The 20204-nt window shown below is 52.5% G+C and overlaps 1 protein-coding gene across 7 annotated transcripts in view; it reads left to right on the top strand.

Annotated features, from left to right (window-relative positions):
* Positions 1 to 6438, top strand: part of LZTS3 (leucine zipper tumor suppressor family member 3) — a 127802-nt gene extending 121364 nt beyond the window's left edge. For all 7 annotated transcript variants that reach the window (XM_075931005.1, XM_075931002.1, XM_006139225.4 and 4 more), the window contains one exon: positions 264 to 6438. In XM_075931005.1, coding sequence (XP_075787120.1) covers positions 264 to 974 — 711 coding nt within the window. In that variant the 3' untranslated portion in view covers positions 975 to 6438. The remainder of the gene's footprint in view (positions 1 to 263) is intronic.
* The last annotated feature ends 13766 nt before the right edge of the window (positions 6439 to 20204 follow it).

Here is a 20204-nt window from a genome sequence, read left to right as displayed (position 1 = left end):
CAACACTTCGGTTGGTCTATAAGGTGCCACAGGACTCCTCGCCGCTTTTGCAGATTCAGACTAACACGGTGACCCCTCTGATACTTTCTAGGTACAGCATTAGCAGCTGCTGCTCCCTCTGCTGTGGCTTAAGGCCAGACATAAGGCCAATGGTATGGGAGGGGAATACCAGCCTCAGGCTCGCCAAGCGAACTTGGCTCTCTGGCAACACGCGGTGGTTTCCATGTGGCACCCACATGACTACCTCTCACTTGCTCTTCCAGGTATGCCAGAAAGCTGGTGAGATCTCCCTGCTCAAGCAACAGCTGAAGGATTCCCAGGCTGACGTCTCTCAGAAGCTGAACGAGATCGTGGGGCTGCGGACCCAGCTCAAGGAAGGGAAGAACTTCCTGAGAGAGAAGGAGGAACAGATCATCACCCTGAAAGACTCCTACAGCTCCAAGACGGTCAACCTGGAGCTCTGTGAGAATGAGCTGCAGAGGAAGATGAACGAAGTGCAGATGCTAAGGGAAAAACTCAGCCAGTGTGAGCTGGAGGTCTCTGACTTGAAGCAGACTCTGGCCAGCATGGGGCACCATGGCCATTTCAGCGCCGAGCTCAGCGAGAAGCTAAGGGACCCCTTGGCCTGCGAGAGCGATGAGGCCAAGATGCAGCGCCAGAACGAGGACAGCGTGAACGCCCTGAAGAAGGAGGTGGAGCGGCTCCAGACGGAGCTGAAGCTCGAGCGCCAGCAGCGGGAGCAGCAGATTATAGACTTTGAGGAGGAGCGGCGCACGTGGCAGGAGGAGAAGGAGAAGGTGATCAAATACCAGAAGCAGCTGCAGCTGAACTACGTGGAGATGTACCAGAAGAACCAGCTGCTGGAGCACAAAGTGAACGACATGTCCACCAAGGCCACCAGCCCGTCTTACTCCGAGGAGAAAAAAACGTGGACTCCGTCCAGGCTGGAGCGAATAGAGTCCACTGAGATCTAACAAGGGACCAAGTGAATAAAAGTCATTTTTATTACTGTGCATGTACTACCTACTCCAGCCAGTGATCTTCCTAAGGAGAATATGCTCTTTTGACCAGAGGTGACTGCTCCGAACCCCACGCCCTTACTCTGTTCCTCAGTGCTCTGTAGGTAAAATAACCGTGGGTGTACATTGTTATACTACTGATGATGTTACATCTGTTTCTCCTAGTACAGCTGGGGGGGGGGGGGAGGACCGGGGGCCCTTTTGGAATCTGCTGTGACTGTTATTTCAATACATGCTGCCACACCCCCCGCCACCGTAACCAACTCCCCTTGCCTCTGAGAGTTAGGGATGCAGAACAGTGCAAAGCGACAGGGTGTTTCAGGGCATTTTAGCCACATTGGCTAATAGAGCAAAGGTCTTGGGGTCAGAAGAACCATGCAGTTCAGTGCTACACGGTATCCCATCTTGATGTTCCTCGTCTTACAGCCTCATCCAGTGAAGTCAGTTGGAGGTTTGCCACAGACTTCAGTGAAAGTAGGCTTTGACCTAGTCAGATAAGTCTCTATAGCAAATGCTTTGGGAACAATTGTCAAGGTCCATGGTTGTCACTAGGGAATTAGAATAAGCCCGTTATAGTACAGGGAGCCAAGCCCAAAAGGAATCAAGCGAGGTGTTCAAGCTTCCAAAAACATGCAGTGCTTCTGCTTGGTAATTTTTACATTCCACATCCCTTCCACTCCAGGACTCGGAGCGGATATGGCAAATTGTAACAACCCCCACTATTCTTCCTGTAGTTCTGGCCTGGCCCAAACAAAGGGATCCCCAAGGACATAACTTTGACTAAGCTTCCGAGAACACCTGGCGGGTTTATCCAAATCAGAAATTAATGCTTGGGGGATGCCCGGGGGTGACACCATCCCGTTCCCAAAAGAAAGGTGCCAGGGTTGCATTTCCTCCTGCTGCTGTTCCCTGGGAGGTGGTCTAGGTAGAGAAGGGCCTCGGGAAACAAACGTTTGCAGATTCTGCTGTGTGGGTGAACATGCCTGGCTAGATGAGGCAGGAGATCAGACCATAACATAGTAAGCAACACGTCAACAAAGGTCTGCGCTGCTTTTTAAGAATATAGCCAATGCTTAAGAACTGTGCTGAATTGGGGCTGTAGGAAAATCCGAGGGGCCCAGTTTTGCCTGCAGATGTGGTTGCATAATTGCCAAATCTCACCTGTGTCCAAGGCCATAAAAGGGCCTGATTCTGTATCGCACTAAGGATGCTACCAGCCTTCAACTTCCTGAAGGGAGGTTCCAAAGAGGCTGGAAAGAGGCTGTTCTCAATAGTGACAGGTGGCAGAACAAGGAGCAATGGTCTCAAGTTGTGGTGGGAGAGGTCCAAGTTGGATATTAGGAAAAACTATTTCCCTGGGCGGGTGGTGAAGCACTGGAATGGGTTCCCTAGGGAAGTAGTGGAGTCTCCATTCCTAGAGGTGTTTAAGTCCCGGCTTGACAAAGCCCTGGCCGGGCTGATTGAGTTGGGATTGGTCCTGCCTCGGGCAGGGGGCTGGACTTGATGGCCTTCTGAGGTCTCTCCCAGCTCTGTGGTTCTATGTAAAGGGGCTTTCAGGTGGGACCAATCTGAAGCAGTGCAGATTCAGTGTAGCTAGGAAGGAGGCCCAATGCCTTATTCCGGAGGGAGAGCTAGAAGGAATGAGGGCGTAGAATGAGCGGCGACGCAAACCCCTACACAGCGACTTCAGGGACAGTTAAGGCCCGAGTGCGTACTGACCGAGAACGGCAGGACAGGGCAGGCGCAGCCTTGGGGAAATAGCAGCTGATGCGGAAATTGTTCATTTTCCAGACACTGCCCTGAGCTGAGCTCCAGCGATGAGACGGTGGCTCATGATGTAGCCCGTCTTGGGGAAATCTCAGGATCCAGCAGGCACGGGGAGAAAGCGAAACTGACCAGTTCTCAGGGAGTTGTTTTCCTGCTGGGTTTGGCCTTTGTGCTTGCACCAGCGGTGAGTGACCAAGCCTGGGCCACAGCTGGCGCCGGTGAATAACAACAGTCGCTGATGCTGTACGAATGAAGGCTTCTTGCAGGAAGGCCCGGCACAGCCGGTCCTGGGAAACAGGGCTCCTCGGTTTCTCCACGGCTTCTCTTGTGCGGGGGGAGGCAACGAAAACACTGCAGGAGTGTGGCAAAAACGAACGCAGATACCCGTGAAACTGGCTGTCCTGGGGACGAGCCCAAGCCAGCTGCCCCCGAAATGGTCTTTGATGGAGGGCCAAGAGGCGTTGTCCTAGTCTTGGCATGGGCTGTGTAGGACAGGGAGTGGGCCCCGCTCTTGGAGATGGGGTGAGCACACGGAATAGACAGAGTGGGCCTGACGCACAGCCCAGAGAAGAGTCTCATTGACTCGATGGACTTTGGATGAGGCCCTAAATCAGTGGCTGCTCTCTGGAAGTCAGTGGCGAGAGTCCAACAGCCCATCCTTGCAGAGAGGAGCCAGGCGCTGGCTGTATTCGCGGTAGCCCCGTTGCACTTGCGGTAGGAGGGAGATTGGCGTCAGTGGGAGAAGTGGTGTGAGGAGGCGCAACCTTAAGCCACCGTCCTCTCTGTCTCCAGCGCCAGGACAGTGCGCAAGGGGGCACTTCCTCCCCACCACCAGCTTCAGCTGGGTGCTTTGTGGCATTCCAGTTATGACAGGCGCTGGCTTTGCTGCCCGTTGCCAATTGTGCCGTGGTGTAACCCCGCTCCTGTTTCCAGGTGCCGACTGTTAATCCGCCCCCGGCCCAGCACCACAGCTGGCAGTGACAAGCGCGTAAGGGTGCAGAGGGCTGCGGCTGTGTGCCCAGAGCAGCCTACCGACTCGAAGAGCACATTGGAGTGGTAGCGCCTGCCCGTTCTACTGCTGTTCCACCTGGCCCCATGGCCATTCCGGGACGGTGGTTTCCCTTCCCGGCGCCTGCCGTGACAATTCCTGGGGCACTGCAGCCTGGCTTTCAGCAGCAATCCCATAGGCCTGTGTTCGGGGCACTGAGGGGTGTCTAATTTGCACACCCAGTTGTTCACACACACTGAGGGAGTTGCTGCACAACTAGCCTGTGGGAGGCATAGCTGAGGCACGTGGGTCTGCTGCACATGCCTCGTTTGTGTGCAAAGGCCGATGAAGTGTCTGCACGATTGGGCACCATTTTTCTCTCTTGTAAATTAGCTGGACCTGTCCCTCCGTGGGCGTAAAGCGAAACAGCTCCCTTGACTCAAAGGGAGCTGATCACCCGCATACTCTGAGGGCTGAGCGCCCCGGATCCCCATCAATCCATGGGAGGGGCTGAGTGCCCAAAACCCTCGCTGTTAACAGTCATAAGGAGTTACGGGATGGCGAGGGATCTGATTTTCTGTTTGGGTGACCTTGGGCATGTCACCGTGCTGTGCCTCAGTTTCCCCAGGAATTAAACCAAGATAAGCATCCTTCCCTACCTCGCAGGGATGAACTGATTCCTGTTCACAAAGGGCTTTGCAATCCTTGGCGGGAAGGGAATCATGCTGAGTGGCTAAAAAGACCAGTTTTCACAGGTCTCAGGTCCCACCTGATATGTAATCTTTCAGGATTGAAAGAGCAGATGTTTCAAGGAACAAACAGTCAGCCTGTGAGGATGTTCACCCCCCTGATGTTAGCATCAGCCCCGTTCCACCCACTCAGTACATCCCTGGGATTCCTACTGGTGCCTAACCAATGCAGAACAGACCAGACCTTGCGTGCATGTTCTGCAGGCTTGAAACATTCCCAATTAGAGAGAGATCTAATCAGATCAGCAATACGCTCCCTGAAAGCTCCTTAAGGGTATGTGCTGCCCAGCAAAGAACACCCCACAGCTGGCTCGGGCTGCGGGACTGTTTCAAGGCTGTGTAGAATTCCAGGGAAGGGGTCTGGTACCCTGCTGAGCGTTCCAGGAGACCACACAGCAATGAAACAGCCTCACAGCCCAAGTCCCTGGAGCCAGAGTTGGCTGGCACAGCCGCAGTGGTCTAGTTGCTGTGTAGACATACCCTAATTGTGTCCCAGAGTCGGGAGGCCAACAATCCGTGCAGTGAAAGTCCCCTGCGTGCATATTCATTCAGTGCACTGTAACATCACTGCAGTAAAAAGGCAGGGGGAGTGTTTTAAGACTTCCCTTAATGTCCAATTCACACCATTGAGGCAGGTGGATGAGAAAATTCGGGCCAGAACCCCCTACGCTACAGTAAATCAGTGTAGAATGAGCCAGACCAGCTGAGGATCTGGGGGTGTTAAAATGACACTCAGGCTGTGACAGGAATCAGTCATTGCAAAGGCGAGGCCGAGAAAAAGCTGAACCTTGAACGCTCCTTCCTTCACGGGCTCTGTTTTCTATGCAAATTAGCCAGACACTTGAACAAGCAGAAGTCAGCAAAGTCACCATTTTTGCAGGCCAGCTGTGCTGCGAATTGCTCTTTGTGCATGACGCCCGCTCGGGTGTTGCCACAACCAGAAGGTGGCTGGGGGCCCGGGTTGAGGTTACTTTCCCCGTGAATCCTGTGGGCAGGTGTTTTGCCAAAATGCTAGGAAGTGCACAGTTCCGTTCCCTTCCTTTCCCCGAGTGATCGACGGACTTGTCATGCTGCCGATTTTAGGGACCACAGAGCCACGTAAGGACGGGGGAGGGCATGTGCCATAACCGTTCTTCTAGCAGATGTGCCACGTGCTTGGTTTGGGATCTATTCAGATGTCTTGAGCTAAGCAGGGGTAAGCCTGTCTTTCCTTGAGACCGGCACCGAACACCCGAGGTGCACTGAGAAGTTATGCTGGTGAGTCAGGGACACTTTTCCCTCCCGGGTCAATACGGAGCTAATGCTCCAGCACGCTGCCAGAGAGTTGCAAAGCAGAGGGTTTGATCATGAACAGCTCCACTGAATCCAGCAGAGCAGATCTTTAGCTGGTAGGCACCAGCTTAATTTCATTGCCTCAGACCCATGGCCTTCCATTAGCTGAAGATGTGGCTCAAACGAGTTACGCTCCCGTAAGACAGGGAAGCGTCAGATCCTTTCTGTCTGTGTGTGTTTGGTTTCCTTCCATGATTTTGCTTCTATTGCTTTAAGACGTCACACCGGGGATGCTTTGGCTTATGGCCAGATCAGCTGGTGTGTAATAGCCTTGCAGCCGTCTGGGAAAGGGTTAGAGATTAGAAATGCTGATATGACTAACTATTGCCCCGTACTGCGTAGCTTCCACCAATCTCCTGACTGGCGATCACCACGTCGCTGCAAACAGACGCGCAAACGATAGCGTTGCTAGCATAAAACTAGGAAAATCACTGACGGTTTTCTGTGTGTGAAGTGCTTATTAACAGAAATAGGAACCGAATCGTATATTATATGCTGCTAAGTTATACGGAGACAAGTGTACTTGGATGTAAATAACGGTCTAGTTCTGTATATATGATTATTAAACAAAACAAGGAAGAAACCTCTGTGACGTCTATGTGGGCGCCTGGGATTGGCAGGAAGAGCAGAAGTTCTTTCCAAGAACAAATTTCAGGCCTGCCGGCCTGATCCTATGAGATATTCCACATCCTCACTACCCTACTGACTCCAATAGGAATAGGAGGGGGTGTTCTCCATCTCCCTGGATCGGGGCCTTGCTTTCTGGTTTGTCCTTGCGTTCTTCCTGCCCACCGATAGTCCTGTGGAGAACCTGGGATGTTAGCATCCTGTTGGTGCTATAGCATGGGCCTCCCACAAAGCCCAGCTAGACAAGGCCACAAATCGTCCTCCATTCTTCTTCTGAGACTTGGATGTTCGGAAGACATGCCCAGAGAGGGACAGTCTCTTAGGAAACCCACGATAGAACCCTGCTGCAGCTCTCTTGCCCCTGGCTACAACGGTCGTGAACCAGTTTGCTCCAGGATTTCCTTCTGCTGGTGGCACTTTATAGCTTGTTTGAGAGGGTGATCCCCTGGGCCATCATGACCAAAGGCCTCGTGAGGGTGTTTGAATTACAGGTTTGGGGCTGTTTCCTTCGTGGCCTTGCAGAGGACTATCTGCGCACTGGGAACGGACTCTGAATCTATTAAGGAAATAAGCATTGATCGCAACAACCTCTACGCAGGGAGAGAGGGAGCGGAGAGATCTCTGTTCTTTTCCCATTTCTAGTGCAGATGTGGGTGTCTTTTCCGCTCCCTGCCTCAGTTTCCCCAGCTGTAAAAGAGGGGTCATGAAACTTCACCTGCACACCCATATCGTAGCTATAGAACTGCACTACACTAAATGAAGGGTCGCAATTAACACCTATGGACTTCAGTAGGAGACTTGGGAATATCAACCACGCTGTTGATCATAGGCTAAGAGCTGGTGGCAGGTCGAGGTTCTGTGTCACTGTCTCTCTCTGAAGCCTGTACCTGAGAGCACCGTAATACCCAGGTTATTCAGGGAATAAAAGATTTCAGGAGTGAAAAAACCTAAAGTCAGACGCTTTCATTCACAACCCCTGCTGGGCACATCTGCATAGACTCAGCCCATCTTAGCTCAGGAGCGAGGGCTCCTAGAGACACTGCAGCGTGCAGAGAAATGAGACTCGTAGGTTTCCCCTTTGGGCAGCTCTGTGCTGACTAGTTCTTCTCATCCGCCCGAGGAAGCACAGTGGCGTGCTTAGCGATTCAGACTGGCAGGAAGGAGGTCTGGATTTGCTGGGTGATCCTGGCCAAGCTTCGTCATGGCTCTGTGCCTCATTTTGCCCAGCTGAAGAATGGGGATAATCCCTCTCTGCCTCAGGAGGGTGGTAATTGTTTGCTGTTTGTACCATGCTTTGAGAGCTCCAGCTGAAAGGGGCTGGACAAATAAAGTGCTGCCTTAGACAGACCTTTTTTTGAATGAGCGGTGGGAAACCAGAGACCAGCCTTTCCCTGCCCCCTGGTGCCAAAGGAGAGACCGTATTGAGTGTCCCCAGCAAAGAATAAACTTCCTGGAGGTAGTGATGTCTCACTGGCCAAGGCGGGGCTGAAGGCCGTAGGGTTGGCAGAAGAGGCATGTTAGTGCATTCTGTAGGGATCAGGCTAATGTGTGTGAACGACTGCCCACTGCTGGGTGGAACTGGAACTGCTTACTTGCATTATAGGACCTAGGCTGTTCACACCTGGCGGTGATAGGCCAGGGGTGGGCAATAATTTTTAATGGCGGGAGGGCACTCCAAGGTATTGACAAGTGGTCAAGGGTCACACTTCCATGGGGGCGGTGTGGGGTCTGGGACGGAGGTTGGATGCAGAAGAGAGCTTGGGGTAGGGGACTTGGGTCTGAGAGGGAGTTTGGGTGAAGGAGGGGGTTGTGATCTAGGGCAGAGGCTTGGGGTGCTGGGTTCAGGAGGGGTTTGGGTGCAGGAGAGGATTCTGGCCTGGGGGAGGGGCTCTAGCAGGGGGTGCAGGGTCTGGGAGGGAGTTGTGACCTGGAAGAAGGGGATGCAGAGGGTTTTGGTGGTGTCCAGGGACAGGGGAATGGGATGCAGGATCAGGGAGGAGGTATGGGTGCCGGAGAGGATTCTGGCCTGGGGGAGAGGTGTATGAGAGTGTGCAGGGTCTGGGAGACCGATGTGACCTAGGAGGAGGAGGAAAGGGGGTACAGAGGGTTTGGGTGGTGGCCGGGGCAGGTAGTCAGAGGGGAGAGAGGGGGTGGGATGCCAGACGCAGGTTCTGGCTGGGAGGCGCTCACCTAGGTGGCTCCCAGCCAGCAGCCCTGCCGGAACCTGAGGCAGGCTCCCTGCTGAAGTCTCAGTCGGCTAGCTGCTCCACGTGGGGCATAAGAGGGGGAGGGAGAAGGCTTCACACCGACCCTAGCCTCAGCAAAATTTCTCAGCTCCTATTGGCCAGAAACTGGCCAATGGGAGCTGAGAGATTTTGCTGGGGACCAGGAGCAGCGTGCAGTCTCCCTCCCCCCTCCCGTGCAGTCCACTGTTTAATGAGCGAGTTGCTCTCTGCGTAAGGGTTCTGGCAAGGCGGCCGTGGGCTGGATCCAGTGGCTTGGTGGGCTGGATTTGGCCCGCTGGCAGCCTCTTGCCCACCCCTGTGATAGGCCATTAGGCTCACCCAGTTAGGAACTGAGCTTCTGGCGCTGGTTTCAACCGCCGTAATATGCAGCGTTGAGACAACAGTGAAGACCTGGTTGGCCCAGATGTGATCCAGTGCTAAGAATTCTCCTGGTTTTAGCCCTGTGGCCTCAGACATAGCACACACCTGGCCACTTCTGCCCTTCCAGGACAATTGCCCCAGGGCCCTTCTCCAAACACCACGAAAGCTGCCTCCACATCTTGCCTGGGACCATGCAAGTGCCCCTGAGAACTGTCACCCCAGAGCTCCATTTCCCTTCCTTTTGGAACGTCTAGTGACCAGCTTGGCAAGTCAGCCAGAGTCAGCCTGTGGCCGGGCGCGTCTCGGTGCCTGGTATACAGAGGATAGCAGGAAGGCCGGGATCATCCCCTGTTAAGGGACTCTCGCCATCTTTTCTTAGGAAGCGCTTCTGTTAGGACTCAGTTCCTTTGCCGTGCACTGATTAGCAGGATCTGCCCTTGTCATTCCCATCTGCCTTTAGACAGAGCTTGGTCTCTGCTCGCTACCAGCCAATTCAGCATTGCCTCTTTGAGAGCTGCATTGGACACCTGTTTTCCAGCAGTTACTGCTCCCCATGATTTCCCTGTCCAGGGGGCACGGGTATTTCTTGGAACAACTTGTGCTAACCAAGAGCATGCTCCAGGCTGGCTCCCAAGTCAGCTCATTCTCCTGCTGTGCCTACGTTCGCCTAGCAATCACCATTGTCATGTGGCGTGTTGCCCCATTAGCTGGGCACTCAAAGAGCGTTACCCCTGCAGCCAGCTGCGCTGTGCTAGAAATCCATTTCAGACTGGGCAGCATGCCACCGTCCAGACTCAGCACCTCCCCCCAGGTGTTGTCCCGCCCCCTCGCAGGTCCCACACGTCACTCTTGGTCTGAGCAGACGCGGGAAACCATGATCATCTCGGCCACTGCCGCATGGGAGCTGTTAGCAAAGGCCAGCTTGTTCACAAAGGCCTCTTAGCCTGCCACGTGGAATACAGGGCTCCAGACACACATGGGTTTATCTGAGCCATTTGGGGATGTGGCTTAAATTGGTAGGGGAGTCTGTTCATTTAGATCCGTGGTGCCCAACCAGTTGTGAAGCAGTTGCCCCTACGGTGGCTACTGCTATGGTGAACTAGCCACAATAACCAGCCAACTAGCCACATTGTTCAAGCCAACTAGCCACACTCAACCAGCCAAATAGCCACATGTGGCTACCGTGTTGAACACCACGGCTTTAGACCACAGAATCATAGAATACTAGGACTGGTAGGCACCTCGAGAGGTCATCGAGTCCAGTCCCCTGCCCTCACAGCAGGACCAAATACTGTCTAGACCATCCCTGATAGACATTTATCTAACCTACTCTTAAATATCTCCACAGATGGAGATTCCACAACCTCCCTGGGCAATTTATTCCAGTGTTTGACCACCCTGACAGTTAGGAACTTTTTCCTAATGTCCAACCTAAACCTCCCTTGCTGCAGTTTAAGCCCATTGCTTCTTGTTCTATCCTCAGAGGCCAAGATGAACAAGTTTTCTCCCTCCTCCTTACGACACCCTTTTAGATACCATAAATCCTTGACTTCGCAGAAGAGATAATTGAATGTATAGTGTGCACTATCGTCAGGCAAGGCCCCATTGAGAAAGGCCCATACTTTTCTGGATTGGAATGGAACACTCTTGGCTTTCCCTTACAAAAATATTAAATTTTCTCACAAGATGTAACTGTAGCTGTTCCCGGCTGCCAATACTGCCAGGCCGAGCCATCCGTTCTGTTTGAGGCCTTTCTTCAAATGCCCCTCCCTGCAGGCACTGTGTATAAGAAGCCACAACTTTCTTCCGCTGGCGTCAGGGCTATGACATTAAGATGAGGGATGGCCCAAGCGACCTAGCCTGACTCAAGATTGTCGCTTCCCCAGAGTTTGTGTAATACATTGGTCCAAGGCCGAGTCAAACGCCATCCGAGTACATGGGAATCTTTCCCACTTTAGCTGTGAATCAGGCCCCTTCCCCTGTATACGTGAACATGTCTCCCTCTAGTGGCTGGCCCTTGCAACTATAACAGCTTTCTACTTCTGGACAGAAGGAGGAGTCCTTTCACTCAGGTGGTAGGGCTTGTGTTTACGGCACAAGGTACCGGTTTGATCCCTATGACAATCATCGTGTCTGTACTTTCCCAGCCGTACTTTGCTACATTCAGATCCAAACAGAGACTGGGATTTTGGACTGGGATCCAAACTGGGTCATAATCCAGGTTTGGGCAGGTTGGAGCCAGTGTATCATTTTGGGCCCATTCCTTAGGAGCACACTGTATTTCTCTAGTCTATTGGCATGGCCCCTTGGCTCCTTTCAGATGACCGGAGGGATAAAACCACATGGCAAATCTGCCCCACTGGTGCAAAATGCCGCACCCAGCTAGCGTGCTGCGCAAACCAAATGCCTAAGCAGTTTTTTACCGTGTAACGATGAAATCAGGTTCTGAGCTAGATCCTTTGAAAGGCGTTTTTATTTGCATTGGCTCAGATCTTCTCCCAGTTGGACATTTTCTCTTCTAGAAGCTGAACTGGAGGCACCAAGCACACGAGACCCAGGAATTTATCCAACCTGCCTTTAAATTTACACTGGGTTTTAAAAATCAAAACTAAATCGCCATGGCTTCTTTGCTCGTCTCCATCTTGTCTCTGTTCCTTGACAGGAGCAATGAGCCAGACCCTCTGCTGCTGGCAGGCCTTGAGGTCACTCTGTTCAGTGGAGAGGTGCCTGCGTAGGCCAGCTAAGCATTTAGCCTAGCGTGCTGTCTGAGTTTACCAGCAATAAAAATCCTGCAGGTGAACAGGTTGCTGCCTGGCCCTGCCGGTGGTAGGGGTTGCGTTAGCTTCAGGATTTTGGCTGGAGTCCACATAGACCTGCAGGCCACATTGGGGATGGCCTGTGTGCAAATGTAAGTCCTGTCCTTGTGTGTTTTGTTTCTGAACCTTCCCCGCCCCCTCGCTTTCTGCTCTTACTGTGAATTCAGACCAGAAGGTAAACTGTTCCCGTGTGTGCCACATGGACCCTTGATGAGTCTCTCTCTCCGCCTAGCGAGACTTTGAAAGAACACCCACAAAAACAAACACTTTAAAAAGAATACGTATGAATGAAAACAAAACCTCCGTGTGGCTTCTGTCCGCATTCCGACACTGTTGTGTTAACTGTGCCTCTGGTAAATGTGTTTGAGGAAAAGAATTTTTTTTAAAATGGACTTTTTGTACAGCAAAAATGCATCCATTTAGGAAAACTATTGTTACCCTTCTAGCACATTTCACAATCAGTGACTAGTCTATTGTACATCTCCATCAGGTTATAACATTGTGAAGAGTCACTGCCTTTTAGATTTTCTACTGTGTACATATATATATATATATAATGTCCATATAGAGATAGGTGTGTATATATATATATGTGTAAAGATCTATATGTATACGTATCTCTAGCTATCTTGCTATATTGATATCTGACTGTGAAGGATTTTTATTCCAGCAAAATAAAATGGAGAAAAGCCCCTTTTAAGAATCTGCATTGCTGGCTCGTCTGTATATTTTGTCGCTGGCAAGGGGCAGTAGGAGCAGATGGGCAAAAGCACTCGGCCTTCAGCTCTCGGCTGCTGTGTCTGGTGGAGGGAGAGGGGGAGGTCATGAGGTTTTTAGAAACAAAGGAAATAAAGTCTTGCCTCAGCTCACTGCAAGCTTGTTGCAGTCCGGGTTTCGTTCAACGATGGACTTATCCAGGCAGCTGCATGGCAGTTGTCCCAGTAATAGGCGGGAGGCTTCGAGCCTTGGAAGAGTGTATTAGTAACCACTGGGTTACCAGATAGTCCTTAGGGGAAATGTTAGGCATCCAGTTCCTATGGAAAGAAGAACCCCTAATGCCCATTTGTGTCTGTGTCCAGCTGTCCCGTCCTTCCCTTATTGACAGACAGGGGGCACTATAGCAAACCAGGGAGATCTAATGCTAATGAGCCCTTAGTTCCACCTTTTATCCCAGCCATGGGTGTGGGGGGTGACCCCATGACTTGGACAGGCAAGCCCTTCCCAGCCCCCCATCAGAGCCCATGCTTCCCCAGAGTCCCACAGAGTCTGGGTCCCACAGAGCTGGAGCAGACGGCGGGCGGGAGGCTGCACCAGCCCCCACCAGTTAATCATGCCCGCTATGCCTCGCCCATTAAAGGTGAGGCTTACCAGTGAACCATTCATCTCCCTCCTGTGATGTGTGCTACCACCCTTCTGTCTGAGGTTGACCACCCGGCGAGTGAGGAAGCAGCATGCTCGGACTGCGGTGTCTCAGCAGCGTGGTTACTTAGCTTGTGCATAAATCCGACACTGCAGTCGCTGGATGCGATACCAAGGGAGTAACAAAGGGACTATTGTTCATCTGGAGAGCCTGACACTGCAAGCACGAGGGGAGTCCTGGAATGTTTGCTCTGGAGAGGTTCCCACCTGCTATTTATTTCAATAAGGTTATTTATTAGCTTCGTTCCTTTCCCACCTTTGCTACATGCAGGAGCGGCCCGAGGTGGGCTGCAGCAGCTGGCGGCCCCAGGCGGAACACGTGATTGGCGCCCCTGCCTGCACGGCCGTCACTGGAGTGATGTCGTCATCATCGGGCGCCCCCAATGTCATCATCGGGTGCCTGGGCACCGCCTTAGGCAACGGCCAAGTCGGCCTATAGTCACAAGCCACCCCTGGCTACATGCCAGCCAAGCGAGGCTTCAATGTGTGTGTAACGGCAACAGGCAGAATCAAACCTGGGACTTCTGGAGCTTAGTGCATGAGCCTCTCCCATGAGCTAAAAGCCAGCTGGCGCTCAGCTAAGCCTGTAGAGCAGACTCATTCTTCTCAGTGCCACTCCATGAACCACGCCCAGCAGGTGTGTGAGTTACACGTTTGTGTCTGACAGATGTTACTGGCAACCCACTGGAATCGCTATCATTGGGGAGCAAGGATACCACCAATACAGTGTGTTTACTCGTGGGTGGGCACAGGGCCAGCCCCGCATGAATCCAACTGCAGGATCTGGATCTTAATGAGATTAGCCCATGCACATATGCATAGACTGGAATCAGGTCACCCCTTAGCTGTCTCTTTGCTAAACGAGATGGAACTCATTGCGTCTATCACTATCTAATCGCTGAATCATTCTCCTGGCACCTCGCTGAACGCTGCACTGTATCAGCAGCCTTCTTGAACTATACACAAGAGCCGATTCAAATAACTTCTCTGTGCCTACTTGCGATTCCTCCCCTCATGCAGCCAAAGAGTGCATGTTTTAAAACTCAGTTTTAACAGTCTAAGGGTATGTCTACACTACCCCGCTAGTTCGAACTAGCGGAGTAATGTAGGCATACCGCACTTGCAAATGAAGCCCGGGATTTGAATTTCCCGGGCTTCATTTGCATAAGCGGGGAGCCGCCATTTTTAAAACCCCGCTGGTTCGAACCCCGTGCAGCGCGGCTACACGGGGTACGAACTAGGTAGTTCGAACTAGGCTTCCTAGTTCAAACTACCATTACTCCTCGTGAAATTTAAATTCATTTTAATCTGTTTCTCCAGTAAACTTAATTCAGTCTTTTAAAGACAACAAGTGGTCCTGTGGCACGTGAGGATCTAACAAAAATATCAGGGGCAGGGCCTGACAAGCAGCAGCAAGCCCTGCTCGCCAGCCATGCGGTTCAGCATGCTGTGCATGCGCAGATCGCGCTGCGCAGCTGTGCCGGCTTGTAATCTACTCGCTATGGGTGAGTAGATTACACTAATTGTCAAGCCCTGATCATGGGCAAAACCCACGTCATCTGGTAAACTGGAGAGGGATATCACGAACCCAGACTTTATAACTTGTCATTTATAATTTTGTTATAAATTCTGCGTTCCTGTTGGCCCTTTCCAGTTCATCTGAGGAAGTGGGTTTTGCCCACAAAAACTCCTGATACCATATATATTTTTGTTAGTCTCTAAGGTGCCACAGGACTGCTCGTTGTTTTTAAAGTTACAGACTCACAAGGCGACCCCTCTGAGACTTGTTAAAGACAAGACTTTCTAAGTTACCAAAGGTGAAATGAAGGGCTAACCGACTTGCATGAAGAAATTGATGCAAAATGGTATTAACATGGAGTAAAGATTAAAGATGGGTGCAACTGCTGCTAATTAAGGATGTTAAATAACTGTTAATTTACTAGGCAAGTAGTCGATGGAATTTCCATCGACTACTCAACTAGTTCATAGGCACTTCCCGCTGGGGCTCTTGTGTATTTATTGTAGCCTGGGGCCAGCAGGAAGTCCTGCTGACTCAGGGCTCCGTGTGGCTTGCCAGCCTTGAAATGTACAAAAGTCCCCAGTGGGGGCTCTTGTGCATTTCAAAGCGTAAGCACCTGCATGGAGCCTGGGGTCAGTGGGGGACTCACTGACCCTGTGCTCCATGGGGAGCTGCCGCTTTGAAATGCCATGCAAAGCCAGGGTCAGCTGGGGACTCCCCAGCTGATCCTGGGCTCCAGCGTGGCATTTCAAAGCTGGGGAGTCCCCAGCTGATCCTGAGTTGCAGGGAAATGTCACACAGAGCCCTGGGTCAGCTGGGGACTTATCCTGGCCTCTGCACGGCATTTCCGCAGAACCTGGGATCAGCTGCTTGTGGTTTGATCAGTGGACTCTGCACACTTGGAAATGCTGCGCAGAGCCCAGGTTAGCTGACTCCAGGTTCCGTAGAAATGCCACTGGGAGCCAGGGGTGAACTAGGGAGTCCTCAGCTGACCCTGGGCTCCATGCGATGCTGCTGCTTTGAAATGCCATGGTGGCATTTCAAAGGGGCAGCGCCACATATAGCCCAGGGTCAGCTCTGTACGGCACAGCCCCTTTGAAATGCCAAGATGGTGTTTCAAAGGGGCAGTGCCACACAGAGCCCGGGATCAGCTGTGTGGCGCTGCCACCTTGAAGTACCCCTTCTTCCCCCCTCCCTTGTTGCCTCTATCTGATAAAGGCAGCAAGTGAGGGGGAGAATCGACTCGACTATCTGATCAGCATTTGCTTATCAGTCAACTAGTCCTTAACATCCTTACTGCTAATTATAACTGTCTACGCTCCAGCCTCTGGCTAATGCATCTCCTCCATGGTCTAGTTCCTGATTCCCTACTCTGTGTTATGTGATTACATACTGTGCTGACTCAGGAAGGATGAACTTGTAGCTAAATCATAGAATCATAGAATCATAGAATAATAGGACTGGAAGGGACCTCAAGAGGTCATCGAGTCCAGCCCCCCGCCCTCAAGGCAGGACCAAGCTCCACCTACACCATCCCTGACAGATGTCTATCTAACCTGTTCTTAAATATCTCCAGAGAGGGAGATTCCACCACCTCCCTTGGCAATTTATTCCAATATTTGACCACCCTGACAGTTAGGAATTTTTTCCTAATGTCCAATCTAAACCTCCCCTGCTGCACTTTAAGCCCATTACTCCTTGTCCTGTCCTCAGAAACCAAGAGGAACAAATTTTCTCCTTCCTCCTTGTGACACCCTTTTAGATATTTGAAAACCGCTATCATGTCCCCCCTTAATCTTCTTTTTTCCAAACTAAACAAGCCCAGTTCATGAAGCCTGGCTTCATAGGTCATGTTCTCTAGACCTTTAATCATTCTTGTCGCTCTTCTCTGTACCCTTTCCAATTTCTCCACATCTTTCTTGAAATGTGGCGCCCAGAACTGGACACAGTACTCCAGCTGAGGCCTAACTAGTGCAGAGTAGAGCGGCAGAATGACTTCACGAGTTTTGCTTACAACACACCTGTTGATACAACCTAGAATCATATTTGCTTTTTTTGCAACAGCATCACACTGTTGACTCATATTCAACTTGTGGTCCACTATGACCCCTAGATCCCTTTCCGCCATGCTCCTTCCTAGACAGTCGCTTTCCATCTTGTATGTATGGAACTGATTGTTCCTTCCTAAGTGGAGCACTTTGCATTTCTCTTTATTAAACCTCATCCTGTTTACCTCTGACCATTTCTCTAACTTGCTAAGGTCATTTTGAATTATGTCCCTATCCTCCAAAGAAGTCGCAACCCCACCCAGTTTGGTATCATCTGCAAACTTAATAAGCGTACTCTCTATCCCAATATCTACATCATTGATGAAGATATTGAACAGTACGGGTCCCAAAACAGACCCTTGAGGAACTCCACTTGAGGCCCAAGGACCGTGGGCTGAGAAGGCCTGTCTCAGCCTTATCTCATTATCATTGTTTATTTGTGAGTTCGGGCCTGATTATTTTCGGGACGCTCAGCCCCTGCAGCCTCCATTGGCATCATCACTTGGAGATGCCACGGGGCAAACGGACTGGACTCAGTGGAGTGCCAAGCACAGTGAGTATTAGTGTTTGTTTTTACAGCGTGCCGACCACATTAGACTTAGAATGAGACCGTTCTCCGCCAAACCCAGGTTGGCCGAAGCCAAGGACACCTGGAAGAGCCCACGGAAGAAGCTGTATCCAATGCTGAAATGGATCTAGAAGGATCACCTCGTTCCTGTCTTTTGTGGGACTCGGTCACCATGGTGATAGATGTGGAGTAGAAGAATCAGAATAGAATGGAGGGGGGGGGGCTCGGCTGGCACGTGGGGCCATGAGCAGCTGGTCCAGGCTGAAGGGCAGCCTGGAGGAAGGACTGGCGATGGGAAAGGGAGAAGTTCTGGGGCAGGGCTGGCAATCTCCACACCGGGTGCACCAGAAAGGAGCTAAAGGCTTGAAGGCCTGTGCCCCACCACCATCAGCAGCCCCACACTCCTCCACCATCACAGACACAGCAGCCCTGCGGGTGCATTTCCTGAACCGTGCTGTGGGTCGGGTAGCAGCACAAGGAGGGAGATTTAGGAGAAGGGGAGGGAGGGAGGAACCCAACATGCCCAGCCAGGGCTGAGCTAGCTGAAGAGACTCCTCCGTTTTACAGGGGCCCCATCCTATGAGCACAGCTCTCGCACATGGGCAGGAAATGCCCTGCCTCCCCCAGCACTTCACCCTGTCTCTGGAGAGGTGGAACCCTACAAACCAGGCCCCACCTACAGTTACGGCTTTGGCAGCCTTTCCTCAGCCAGCTGTGCCAGGCTCAGAGGCCAGCAGAAACCTGCCAGCCAGCAGCAGTCTCCCCGGCCCATTCTCAGTCCTGGGTCAGAGCTTTGGGGGGCGTGCACAGCCCTGTACGCAAGACAGAGGAGCGCATGGGCATTGCCCCTAGCAGGGGAACCCTGTTGCCGCCAGCTTCTGGCCCCATCCTGGTAACGACTTAGGGTGACTCTCCATGAGCTCCAGCATTAGAGGAGCGCAGGCTCTGAGCTCAGCCCTGGCTGTTGCTGTGGGCGGCAGTATAATGCATCACTGTGCTGGTGTCTGTAATCAGTGACACCTCGAATTGCACCTGGAAGCGGAGGCAGACTCAAGGCAGCGCTCACGTGGCTGGTGCCAGTGAGCCACTGCTCATTGGCCCGGGTGACCTCAGTCAATGAGGCACATTCAAGCCAAAGCTGGAGATGCCCCACAAATCCGAGCTACACGCGGGTTAACCGTGCCCAGGTTCAGCTGCTAGGACTCCAAGCAGATCGCCTGTTCTGGGGCAGGGCCTGTTCTGTCCAGTACAGGGCAGCAACACTCACACCCAAAATACCCAGCCCCAACCTGGCCAAGTCTCCTGGGTAGAGCGCACAGGCGGGGAGGGGGCGTGAAGGGCAAGGAGATGAAGAGCACAGGCTGGGTAGACTGGCTGTTGGGGGGAGATCACAGGCCAGGAGAGTTTCAGATCAGCAAGAGCCAGGAGGATGGGGAGTTAGCTCAGGAAGGAGCAGGACGGGGGAAGAACACAGGCTGTGGGCATTGGGTTGCTAAGGGTTTGCGGGGAAGAAAATCGGCTGGGGTGTCAGATCAGGACAGGCAGGGAGGAGGTTCAAATCAGCAAGGACTGGGAGGATGGGGCGCACAGGCTGGGGGCTGGATCGGAGAGGGCCAAAGGGATGGGAGCAGAGGCTGTTGACGAGGGGACTGATCAGGGAGGTCCATGCCACCCCCTGAAATGAATTTGAAATGTTGGTCCGTTTGCCCATGTGTTCTGGAAATGGCTGGGGAAATCTCACACACAGGAAGCAGGATTTACACCCCCAGCACAGCCACTGCTCTGCAAACAACCCCTAACCGTATCAAATCTGTGGGCTGGCACGGACTTTCAGCAATACCAAGCCGGTTCATTACAACGCACAGAAAAGAGCAGGTCTGATTCCCCCCCCTACCCACTCCTAGCTCACGCACACTGGCTGGTACGTTACGCTGGAAGGGTGGGGTGTCCAGTGTCACTACGTTCCCAGCGACCTGTGCCCCGCACCCAGCCCGGTCACATTATACCTGCTCCCGCCCATGGTTATTGCACATGCAAGCAGGTGAGCGGCTCTGATCCAGATGGATCATTTAGTTAATTCCCTTTCGTCAGCCCTCCCCCTCCACTCCAGCCCAGGGGCTGCAATGAATGTGACAGTGCCCAGATCCGGCCTGAAGCTGGCATTTCTATTTAAAACCCCAGCCTCTGATTGCCTCGGACCAGCCTGAGCTGTAGTTAGACTTTTCCACTTGACACTGCCGCTGGCGGAGGCAACAGCTACATAGGGATAATGCGGCTTGCCCTAGCCCCGGAAAAGGCCACGCATCTGCCTGGAGCAGCTTGACCCTGCTTGGCCTGACAGTGGGTGATACTGGGGGGGGAGGCATGACAGTGGCGTGACTCAGCATGACCCCACGTGGCGGGGCATGACAAAGTGTGGAAATGGCATGACACTGGCGTGACTCAGCATGACCCCACATGGCGGGGCATGACGAAGTGTGGCAATGGCATGACACTGGTGTGACGTGACATGACCCCCCATGGCAGAGACATGATCAAACGCAGCAAAGCTGGGACACAGTGTGACTCCAGGCAGCAGAGGCAGGACAATGTGTGTCAATGGTGTGAAACTGGCGTGACCCCATGTGGCAGAGGCATGACACTGGCATGACCCCACGCGGCCTTGGCATGATGCCGGCGGACACGGGGTCTGAGCGCGCGGGCTCCAGGCGGGGCCCAGGCAGGCGAGGAGCGAGCGCCCTCTGGC

Source organism: Pelodiscus sinensis, chromosome 5 (genome assembly GCF_049634645.1).
Source record: "Pelodiscus sinensis isolate JC-2024 chromosome 5, ASM4963464v1, whole genome shotgun sequence".
Classification (NCBI taxonomy): Eukaryota; Metazoa; Chordata; order Testudines; family Trionychidae; genus Pelodiscus; species Pelodiscus sinensis.
This window is presented reverse-complemented; position numbering and strand designations above follow the sequence as displayed.